Here is an 11,450-nt window from a genome sequence, read left to right as displayed (position 1 = left end):
CTAGGATTATAGGCGTGAGCCACTGCACCCGGCCTCACTTTCTTTTTTTAAACAATAAACTTCTTATTTTGGAATACTTACAGAAAAGCTGCAAGGACAGTACAGACTGGTCCCGTCCACCCTTCACCAGCGTCCCCTCATGTTGGCATCGTACGTAACCGCAGGGCCTGCGTCACGATGAGAAGCCAATCCTAGGATGTTTCTGTTAGCACAACTCCAGACTCGATGCAGATTCCAGTGTTTCTGCTAATGTCGCTTTTCTGTTCCAGGGTCTAATCCAGGATATCACGTTATATTTAGCCTCTTCATTTAGATAACAAAAATAGCATTGGTTGGTCATGGTGGCTCAAGCCTGTAATCTCAGTGCTTTAGGAGGCCGAGGTGGGAGGATCGCTTGAGCCCAGGAGTTGGAGGCTGCAGTGAGCTTTGATCATACCACTGCACTCCAGCCTGGCTAACAGAGCGAGACCCTGTCTCTTAAAAAAAAAAAAAAAGTAGGCCATGCTTTATACATACTTTTGTGCATAGTTTATAATCAAAGAAAAGATGTTCCTAAGCACACACACAGGAAAAGGGCAGAAATCACGTGTGCAAAGGCCTGGACTCTCAGTGCACACAGGCTGAGTGGAGGGTGCAGGGAGTCAGTGGGCAGGTGGGGAAGAGGCTCAAAGTCCACGCCGGGAAGTTGGGCTTCTCTGCAGAAGGAGACAGGAGCGCTGGGGAGGGAGGACCACTTCCGCCAAAGCAATAAGACAAGAAAAAAGAAAGAAAAGGTAGAAGGAGTGAGAAACAGAAAAAAGGGGCCCCTCGTGGCTGGCAGTGCTTCAGCAGAAACTTCCGGTGCTCAGGGACATAGGAGCTGACGTCTTCCCCTCCTCCTTCGCAGACAGACCCGGAAAACACTGACTACACCATGGAGCACGGGGCCACGCGGAACTTCCAGGCTGAGAAGCTCCTGGAGGAGGAGGAGAAGAGGGTGCAGAAGGAGAGGGAGGACGAGGAGCTCAACAACCCCATGAAGGTGAGCCGGGTGCCATGTGTGTGTGTGTGTGTGTGTGTGTGTGCGCGCGCGCGCGCGTGTGTGCACGCATGCGTGCGCGTGTGCAAGTGCTGGCCGTGGGCAGCATGGTTGCTAAAACTCGAAGACGTCCCCCAAGGCCCTGCCTCCTGGTGCCTGCAGCCGGCACCATCCCCAGGACTGAGTTGGGAGGGTCCCACTCACGCGATGAGGTTATTGTAACGGCGCCATCACTGACCTTAGTGAAAGAGATTGGCTACATGGGCCTGAGCTATCGCCTGGGCCCTTTAACGTGGGTCCAGAGACAGAGGAAACCCCAGATTTGAAGGAGCAACATTGTGGAGGGCGTCACGTGGCAGGGAACAGCGGGTGGCCTCTGGGAGCTGATGTCAGCCTGGCAAGACCGCGCCAGAGAGCCCAGTCATGCCACGCCAGACTCCTGACCCACTGAAGCCGTGAGACCACGGATTTGCGATGTTTTAAGCCTCTGGGTTTGTGGCAAATTTCTGCACAGTGGGAGAAACCTCATACAGGGAGGCAGGAAGCTGGTCTTCGGAGCAGAAGGTGCTTCCTGCAGTCGCTGGCGCACAGTTGGCTAAGACAGGGTCCCACGACGCAGGGGCCAGTGCGAATTAAGATGGGCTGTGTAGGAGGAAAAATTCTAGCATTTCCCGCCTCTGTGAGCTCGGTAGGCCACCCGGCTTCGCCGGGCCTCAGCGTCCTCATCTGTGAAATGGACTCGATGGCCGTGCCCTCCTGTGATTGTGGTGACGATTCAATGAGTCAATACACATAAAACCCTAGGAGCAGGGCCTGGCACAGTCGGTGCTCTATAGATGTCGACACTGCTTTCGTTATTCTTCAAAAGAAATCATTTCCACCTTCCATTGGACAGTTTTGTTGTTTTTCTCAGAAATATCAAAATGACTGTGTTCCTTCCTGTCCCCTCCCACTCCACGTTCCCCATCTATTTGTGGACCCTGCCCAACCTCTGCCACACGTGAGTTTTCTGAGCAAGCCCCGTCAGAGCTGATACAACTTTTCCAACGGCCAGGCGGAGCATTGGGGAGGGAAGTGGGCCTCAGCTAGGGTTTGCTGTGTGCCCAGAGCTGCCCCAGTACTGTCTGTGTGCGACTCCACTTACCCCCACGCTGACAGCAAGGGGCTGCAACCCTGGTATGAGTGTCAGCTATTGCTATGTAACGAGTTATCCCAAAACTTAGCAACTTCAAACAATAAACATTATCATCTCCCCCAGTTTCTGAGAGTCAGGAATCCAGGGTTGGCTGAGCTGGATAGTTCCAGATCGGGGTCTCTTAGGAGGCTGCCGTCAAGCTGTCAGTGGGGGCTGGAGGAGCTGGATCCTCACGTGGCTGTGGGCAGGTGGCCTCAGTGCCTCGCCTCGTGGGCGTCTCCACAGTGCGGCTTGGGCCTCCTCACAGCATGGCCGCCGGCTTCCCCCACAGCACAGGACCCGAGAGACAGAGCCAGGAGGAGGCTGCCGTGTCTTTTATGTCCTAGTCTCAAAAGGGACGAGCCGTTCCTTCTGTCCTGTTCTGTTAGCGAGTCGCCTCGTCCAGTCCACACTGAAAGGGAGGGGATCGGGCTCCACCTTTTAAAGGGAGGAGCGTCAGAGAGTCTGGGGACGTATTACAAAACCACCAGCATTGCCGTCTTCCAAAGGGTGAGCGCAACAGTCACACCACCAGGGCGGGGTTCACACCCAGTTCCGCCTGCTCCAAAGCTACCTCTCGGAGACCTGGGGTAGCCAGCCTCACCGCTCCCGGCCTCAGTTTCCTTTTCTGTGAAATGGGCGTTGCTGTGGGGACTAAATGAGTTGTGTGTGGGAACGTCTTCGCCCAGGGCCTGGCCTGCCGTGGGCGCTCAGGTTGTCTTTTATAATCCTTCATTGTTATTTTTACTCAACGATGGAGCTGGGTGTGGTCCAGGCCCCCCGAGTCTGCAGCCACACTCTTCCCACCCTGCCCCACCCACCGTGGGCTCGAATCCTGGCTCCACCACTGACCGGGCGGCTCCTCCCCTGCCCCGTGAGACGGGCCCAGCGAGGGGACCGGGCGGGACGTCCCTGAGCAGGATGACACGCCCGGATGGGGTCCTCCCCGCCGTGACCCCCGGGCCGGGCGGGGTGCGGTGCCCGCGTGCTCAGCCGCGCCCTGCCACGCTGGCAGGTGCTGGAGAACCGGACCAAGGACTCGAAGCTGGAGATGGAGGTGCTGGAGAACCTGCAGGAGCTCAAGGACCTGAACCAGCGCCAGGCGCACGTGGACTTCGAGGCCATGCTGCGGCAGCACCGCCTGTCCGAGGAGGAGCGGCAGAAGCAGGAGCAGGAGGAAGACGAGCGCGAGACCGAGTGAGTCAAGGCCGCCAAGCAGCCTCTGCCCGGAACGCCCCCTTCTGGATCTTTCCACGGCCCCCCTGTGTGTCACCTTCTTGGGGAGACCTTTTCCCCACCCGCCCAGCTCATGTCATGGTGGGGTCCCCAAGGCCACCCCAGCCACAGCGACTCAGCACATGGTTGTCCTTGCGGCCGTGGTTCATTGCAGCAAAAGCACACGGCAGAGTCAGCAAAGGGGAAGAGCGCGTGGGGTGCATCGGGGAAGCCAGGCCCAGCTTCCAGAACCTTCTCCCCGTGGAGTCACGCAGGACGCGCTCCACCCCCGTGAGTCATGATGACGTAGGAAGCCCACAGAGACCCTGGGGCTGGTCACGCGGCCCCCAGCCCGGCCTGTGCAGTTTGGGCCCAGCAGCCCCTCCTGTCAGTTCCAGGCTGTCCCAACCGAGGTCACCCAGCCAAGGTTCAGACCCGTCCAGCGTCCAGGCGCTTAACCACGCCACCGTCCCCGCAGACACAGAAAAGTAAATTTAAAAAAGTGATCCGTGCGACCCCCACTCCCTCCCACCTGCTCACCGCGGGCAGCCCGGCCAGCGAGCCCCGCCAGGCCTCGCAGAGCACGTCCCCAGCCTCCACGTGCGTCCCGCAGGGCCCTGCTGGAGGAGGCCAGAAAGAGGAGACTGCTCGAGGACTCGGACTCGGAGGACGATGCTGCTCCTGCCCCGCCCAGGCCGGCCCCGCGGCCCAACCCCACCGCCATCCTGGACGAGGTGAGCGGGGCTGCTGAGTCACCGAGGGCGCTCAGGCTATGTGGGGACAGGCGGAGCCAGGGTCGGATTGACCTTTTATTAAAAGGCCTGGCAGTCTGAGTCATAACTGCTCCACTCTGCCGGTGTAGCCCACAAGCAGCCATCGACCGTGTGTAAATCAATGTTTATTGGCTGTGTGCCAATAAAACTTTATTTACAAAGGCAGGTGACAGGCCTGTGGGTCTGTGTGTTGCCCACCCTGTTTATGTGTAGAAACAAGGGGACATAAAGAACATAAAAGCTTATTTCTCAGTCACATAGTGGTCCCAACAGGACAGTCTGGGACTTCCAGGCAGCTCTGCTCCATAGAGTTTCTCAGGGATTCAGCCTCCAGTGTTATCCCGGAGCCTCAGTTCCTGCTGTGTGGTCACAGCTGGCTCGGAGCACCCTCAGGTTCCGGCTATGAGAAGGTGAAGGGTGTGGGGATCACCCAGCCTCAGACGAGCCCCACCCTGATGCCTCTTGCATCCCACTGGCCAGAGCTTAGTCACATGGCCACGTCTAGCTGCAAGGGAAGCAGGAGATGCGTCCTCCAGCTGGCCTGGGCCTGGCTGCACCTCTGACTGGACAGAAGGGAAGAAGGGGTTCGGGTGGGTGGCCAGCATCTTCCACCACACCTGTCTGATTTTTTAAAGAATTTTTTATAGAGATGGGGTCTTGCTATGTTGCCCCAGCTGGTCTTGAACTCCTGGTCTCAAGCCATCCTCCCACCTCCACTTCCTAGAGTGCTGGGATTACAGACGAGAGCCACAGGCCTGGCCTTACCTTAACTTTTACAGGAAGGAACATATCTCCTGACCCTGTTCCCTGGCTTAGTTTAATGATGACGAGCACCACACACAGAAACAGGTTCGGGAACAAATCCATATAACTCTTAGCACTCAGCCTGTCACGGGCCTCACAGTGGTGTTCTGGAAGGCTAAAGAATGTGGAGGGGGAGGAATTTACAGGCGGACATCCAAGGAAAGGTGCTCCCGGTGGAGGGGACAGTGAGGCAAAGGCCCCGAGGGGGACCGAGGGGTGGCAAGGAGGTGGGGAGATGACGCAGTGGCCGCGCTACCAGGAGCCTCCTCTGTAAGGGGACCTTCCCGACACCGCGTCAGCAGTGGCCGCCCCCTCCCCGCCTGCTGTCACGTGGCCTGGCTTGTCTCGTGCAGATGGGTGTTGTCTCCTGTCCTCTGTCCCTGCCCGCAGTGGGCTGGTGACGGCAGGGCATCCGCCTCAGCCTCCTCCACCCAGGGACTCTGGATTCTTCTACTTAAAAAACAAACAGACTGAAGGGTCCCCTCTGTGTGACAGGAGCTGGAAGCGGGGCTGCCTCCCCTAACTGTTCCCCAGGACAGGTGCTCAAACTGTCACTCATTTGCTCAAACACATTCATTGAGTGCCTGCTCTGTACCAGGCATTGTTTGCGGCACTGCAGAGCCAGCAGTGAGCACAGCACAGCTGGGGACACAGTTCACGGGCAGCAGAGGGTGCGACGGGCACAGCTATCAGCTTGAGCTGTGAGGACAGGTTCACAGAGGGGGAGGGTGTCGAGTTGGGTATTGAGGGATGAATAGGAGTTCACCAAGCAAATGAGGGGTGGGGGGTGGTAAAGGTTCCCCTGGGAGCTGGTTCAGCGGGGACGGGGTGGCTAGAGCGGGCTGGGTCTAGGCCAGACACCCCCACATGTGCCCCTGTTGCCCGCAGGCCCCGAAGGCCAAGAGGCGGGTGGAGAGCTGGGAGCAGAGCGTGGGCAGCCTCGGCAGGGCCCCGCTGTCCGGCCTGGTCGTGGTGAAGAAGCCGAGGGCAGACTCGGATGGCAGCGCCGGGCAGGGCCAGGCGGCACCGGCCCCAGGTAGGTTTCCAGGTCCCCAGACTCGAGCACGGCGCCCCCAGCACCATCCTGGAGCCTTCGTGGCGTGGATGCGGGGGCGACACGACCCCCCAGGGCCAGCCAGTGGCGTCAGGGGCGAAGGCACTCAGTTCTTTTTTTCTTCTAATTACAGAAGGCGCGAGTGCTTGCTTTTAAAACCCAAGTCACACAGAAGTGTGGAAACCAAGTGTCGAGTCCCTTGGGGAGGGGTCATTGTCACCAGGTCCTCCGCGGCTCCACCTGCTTGTTCCGTGGCCTTGGTCGAGGGGCCTCCCACCCCCACCCTGCCTCGGTTTCCTGTCCCATAAGATGCAGGGAATGACGGGACCCACCTCACAGGTGGGGTCGGAGCCCGGGTTTCTGGTTCATTCCGTGGCTCCCCGTGCCGGGCGCTCGCAGCAGACCCTGGTGCGTGGCGAGCCTCGGATACACGCATGCGGTTGCTACCGGTACTGTTATTGCCCCACGTGTCAGACGAGGAGACCAAGGCCCAGAGAGGTACGGCCACTTGCCCGAAGCCACACAGCCGGGGTGCATGGTGGGCCAGAATCTGCCCTTATTAATCACCGTATGCATACGCATGGCTCGACTTTGGGCCTGGAGTCGTTACTGTTTTCTGAGGCTTTGCCCGCCGGGGGTTCCCACAGGTCAGTTGTCAAGTGCAGCTGCCCGGTGACAGGGCGCACGGCTTCAGATCTGCAGTGGGTCCTGTCGGACGCCGTCCAGAGGGGCCAGGCCGTTCCTGTGCTGTCACCTAGGGCCTCACACGTTGGCAGGAGTGGCCAGCCCCGCCTCCGCTGCCCCGGAACTGACTCTGGCCTCTCCCCCCAGGTGCCCTGCAGAGCAGGAAGGCGGCTGACCCTGCGCCCCCGCCACCCGCCGCCTCCTCCCTGAGCCAGCTGGGTGCGTACTTGGACAGTGACGACAGCAACGGCAGCAACGGCAGCAACTGAGCCCACCGGGGCCCACCCCCAGGTCAGGGGTCACAGGTCCAGCCGAGCCGGAGGCTTTGGACCGACCAGAGCCACAGGGATAAGCACCAGCTCGGTGAGGCTGTGAGGGCTCCAGCCCAGGACTCGGCCCCCTCCTGCCCACAGCTGCCCTGCAACACCTCAGGGACCCCGCGCCTTCCCCCACCTGGCCCGGGCTTGAGGGCCCGGCACCCCGGGAGCGCCTCTCTCCTTCCAGCGTGACTTCTTGGTCCTCTCTGGGTGGTGCTGGACATGTCAGCCATGATTCAGGCACCTGGGTGCGCCCACCCCCAGCTGCCCCATCCCTTCCCCCCATGGAACTGTCTAGAACCAATAAAAGGAACCCCCCCCAACTGGGCTGGGCGCCTTCTCGCTGCCAGTGTGTGCGGAGCGGGCCCCTGCCGGCAGGATTCGGGTGCTATTCCGCAAAGACTAATACCCGCCTCCCGCACGCAGCAGGCGCAGGGGCTGGGCCTGCGCAGCACAGCGGCCGTTCCCTCGTTCGTTCGTGCTGAGGCCAGCCCTGCCCTGCTGGGGACATTGGCTCGGTCCCCGCGCAGTGTTGGGACAAACCTCCTTGCAGGCGCTTCCTTATGAACATGAGCAGCTACTTCCTGAGAGCACACACCGGGAAGCGCAGGCTCCAAGGCGTTCCGGACGCCGAGATTTGCCGTGGAAGGGCAGGGCTGGGCTGTTCACGCTCAGCGAGGGAGTCACCGGCTTTGCCTCAGTGCAAATCTGCGGCTGGAAAGTTCTCCCTCCTGGGCCGGGCGGCGCAGGGAGCGGGAGGAGGGGAGGAAGGAACTCGGTGTAGCTCGTGCTCCCGACACTAAAGGAACGCGGTTGCGCTCTCACTTCTGACACCTGTTTTTATTTTAGTTTCAACATCATTTCAGATTCACCGACAAGTTCCAAGACCGGTTCAAAGAATTCTCCTACGGACCTTTCGCGCACATTTCCTTTATTTGTCCCTCTCCGTGTAGACACTCGGGGTGTGTGCTGTGTGTGAGATGCACGTCTACACACGGGCAGCCGTTCGTAACACCGGTGCTCACGTACCCCTAAGTACCGCGGTGTGTGTCCTGTAAGCCAGGACGCTGTCCAATTAATATAGCCACGGGCAATCGTTAAAATCAAGAAATTTAACGTGAGTATGGCCCTGTCGTCTAATCTCCATCTGGAACAGGTTGAAGTGTGTTCCCCAAAAAGATACGTTGAAACCCTAACCTCAGGACCTCGGAGTGTGACCTTATTTGGAGACCGGGTCCTCACAGAGGTGATCGCGTCGAGGGCGTTAGGGTGGGCCCTGACCCAGCGCGACTGGTGTCCTTCCGAACAGGGACACTGTGGACACAGGCGCACGTGGAGGGAGGAGGCTGTGAGGACACCCGTGTGACGATGGAGGCAGAGATTCATTTCCGTTGTCCCGAGCCGCCCGGGTAGGGGTGGTTGTAACGACAGCCGTAGGGAACTCTCAGCCGCCCGCACTCCGATTTCACCGCTTGCGCAGCTGTGTTCTTTAAGGCTAAGAAAATCCTGGCGCACGCGTCACGTTCGATGTGGCGCCTCTGTCATCTCTCGGAGCCCAAGCTAGCCCCTCAACCTTCCCGTGTCTCATGTGACACTATCACGTCTGAAGAGCCCAGCCGGCCGTCATGTAGAGTCAGTTGGGGTCTGTCTGGCCTTCGCCCGTGATCACACGGACATTGCGCGTCTGTTGGCAGGAGCACCGCAGGCGTGACGTCGCGTCCTTCCTGGCGCGCCACACGAGGTCAGCACACAAGGTCAGTTCCTTCCATTTTGGGTGGTGTCTGGGTCGCGGTGCCGTCCGGGGCAGTGGAAACCATGGCAACGCCTTGTGCAGTTCTGGAGGCTGGAAGTCCAAGACCAAGGCGTCGGCAGGGCTGGGTGCTTCTGAGGCTGAGAGGGAGAATGTTCCAGGCCTCTCTCCTGACTTCTGGGGGTTTCCCCGCAACCCTTGACGTTGCTGGGCTTGTAGACTCATCACACCCATCCTCACTTGTCCTCTGTGTCTGTCTTTTCTCTCTTGTAAGGACAGTTGTCACTGGGTGTAGGGCCCACCTAAATCTAGCATGACCTCCTCTCCAGATGCTTAACGTCATTGCATCTGCAAAGATCCTTTTTCCAAATAAGGTCACAGTCACAGGTTCCGGTTGTTAGGACACCGTTAGGACACTGGGGCCACCGTTCAAGCCACTGCAACTATGGTGGTCAGCAAATCCATACAATCTATTGAAAGAATATACTGGCCAGGGGCAGTGGCTCATGGTTGTAGTCCCAGCACTCAGGGAGGCCGAGGCAGGAGGATCGCTTGAGCTCAGGAGTTTGAGACCAGCCTGGGCAACACAGCAAGACCCCATCTCTACAAAAAATACAAAAATTAGCCAGGTGTGGTGGTGTCCCATTCGGGAGGCTGAGGCAGGAGGATCGCTTGAGCCCAGGAGTTGGAGGCTGCTGTGAGCTATGATGACACCACTGCACTCCAGCCTGGGCAACAGAGTGAGACCCTGTCTCAAAGGATAAGAAAACAAAAGGCCCCATATTTTAATGCTGTCATAATGGCAGTTGAATTTCAACACATGAATTTTGGGGGGCATATTGAACCCACAGCAGTTTGTTTCCTAAAGCCAGCAAGAGAGGAGGGTCTGTAGATGTGACACCGATTCCCTGTGGCATATTCCTCTGGTTAGAAGTCACGGTTCCCACTCCCACTCGAGCCACCAAGCCTGGCTAATTTTTCTATTTTTCAGTAGAGACGGGGTCTGGCTGTGTTACCCAGGCTGGTCTCGAACTCCTGGCCTCAAAACTCTCCTCGATCCTCCTGCCTCGGCCTCCCAAAGTGCTGGGATTATAGGCGTGAGCCGCCGCGCCTGGCTGGAATTTTTATTTTAAATTCTCACTTTCCCTCGGAAGCTTTTAGGCTTTGTTCTCTCCCCGTGTGTCCTGGGAGGAGTTTTGCTCTCGGCCCCCTGGTTCCCTGGTGGGGGTTCCCAGAGCTGAATAAATAAAGGGACAGGCACAGCAACACATTGGGGTCTGTCATCCATGCTGACCCTCTGGGCCCGCCATCCCCAGCACCTGCTTGTCCTTCCCCCATCGCAGCCGACAGCACCTTTTCCCCACCAGCTCGGTGTCTGTCATGCTGTCTTCGGGAGCTGTCAGGCCTCATCCGAAATCTCCTCCATCAGCTCCCCTGGGGCCGCCTGGCTGCCGGAGCTCGGCAGAGGCCTAGGGAGGGGGGCCGTGGCCTGAGCCCGGGCTTCACAAAGCAGGAGAGGGACCCGCCCAGTGTCCCAGCTCTTGATATTTAAATGCAGGTTCGTGTCTCCTCCATCGGACTGGGACCCTGCAAGTCATGGCCATGGCTCCTCCATCAGACTGGGGGCCCTTGAAGGTAGGGCCATGTCTCTTCCATGTCAAACCGGAAATCCTCGAGGCAGAGCCATGAGGTCTCAGACCTGGGGCTTCCGAGCGCAAGGTCATGTCTCTGCCATCAGACTGAGTTAAGAAAGGCAGAGGTGTGTCTCCCCCATCAGACTGGGAGCTCCTGAGGCAGGGCCACATCTCCCCCATCAGGTTAGGAGTTTGGGGGCCCCCATGGGCCCACGTCTAGCCCCGCCTGCTTCCTCCCGTCCAGGGATCTGGCGGAGCTGCTCTGTGAGACGGACCAGGGGACAGAGAGAGCAGGTACAGTCCGCAGCCAGGAACCACCCATCTGGCTCCTTCCTGAGGTCCCTCCTAAGCATATATCGAGCACCTACTGTGTGCCACACAGTGACATATTATTATTCAGCCACGGAAAGGGACGAGGCTCTGACACAGGCTACAATGTGGATGGACCTTGAGGACGTCGTGCTCAGTGAGAGACGCCAGACACAGAAGGACACACTGTGAGACTCCATTTATATGAAATGCCCAGAACGGGCAGATCCACGGAGACGGGCTAGTGGGTGCCAGGGGCTGGGGGGTTGGGGAGATGGACAGTGACTGCTGATTGGGTGGTGAGGTTTCTTCTTGGGGTGATGCAAATGTTCTGGAATTAGCGGTGATGGTTGCACAACCTCGTGGACATGCTAGAAACCGCTGAATTGTACAGTATAAAAACGTAAATTGCAGGGTATGTGAGTTACATCTCAACAAAGCAAAACAAAACAAAAAAGCCCCCCAAACAGGGCCTGGCGTTAAGCGCTCGACAGGGTTTAGCTGTTATGCTCTCACTTCCCAGGTGAGAAGCAGTTCAGGTCATTGCCAAGGTCAGGTGGGCTGGCATTCCGGAACCAAAGGAACCTCTGGAAAAGCCCCGTACTCTGAGTCCCACCCACCCTGGACGACCCCCCTCTATAAACTGCTTCTCAGACCATGAACACTGAGAGGGGGTCCCCACTGCGCAGGACCCCCCAGACCACCCCGCCTCCCTGCC

General features: G+C 58.6%; 1 protein-coding gene across 1 annotated transcript in view; it reads left to right on the top strand.

Annotated features, from left to right (window-relative positions):
• The window catches only part of CCDC94 (coiled-coil domain containing 94), an 11,159-nt gene extending 3,827 nt beyond the window's left edge, over positions 1 to 7,332 (top strand). The window contains exons 4-8 of the mRNA XM_012646301.1: positions 887 to 1,021; positions 3,208 to 3,389; positions 4,021 to 4,141; positions 5,873 to 6,020; positions 6,870 to 7,332. Coding sequence (XP_012501755.1) covers positions 887 to 1,021; positions 3,208 to 3,389; positions 4,021 to 4,141; positions 5,873 to 6,020; positions 6,870 to 6,991 — 708 coding nt within the window. The 3' untranslated portion in view covers positions 6,992 to 7,332. The remainder of the gene's footprint in view (positions 1 to 886; positions 1,022 to 3,207; positions 3,390 to 4,020; positions 4,142 to 5,872; positions 6,021 to 6,869) is intronic.
• Positions 7,333 to 11,450: the final 4,118 nt, after the last annotated feature.

Source organism: Propithecus coquereli, unplaced genomic scaffold (genome assembly GCF_000956105.1).
Source record: "Propithecus coquereli isolate 6110/MARCELLA unplaced genomic scaffold, Pcoq_1.0 Scaffold241, whole genome shotgun sequence".
NCBI lineage: Eukaryota > Metazoa > Chordata > Mammalia > Primates > Indriidae > Propithecus > Propithecus coquereli.
This window is presented reverse-complemented; position numbering and strand designations above follow the sequence as displayed.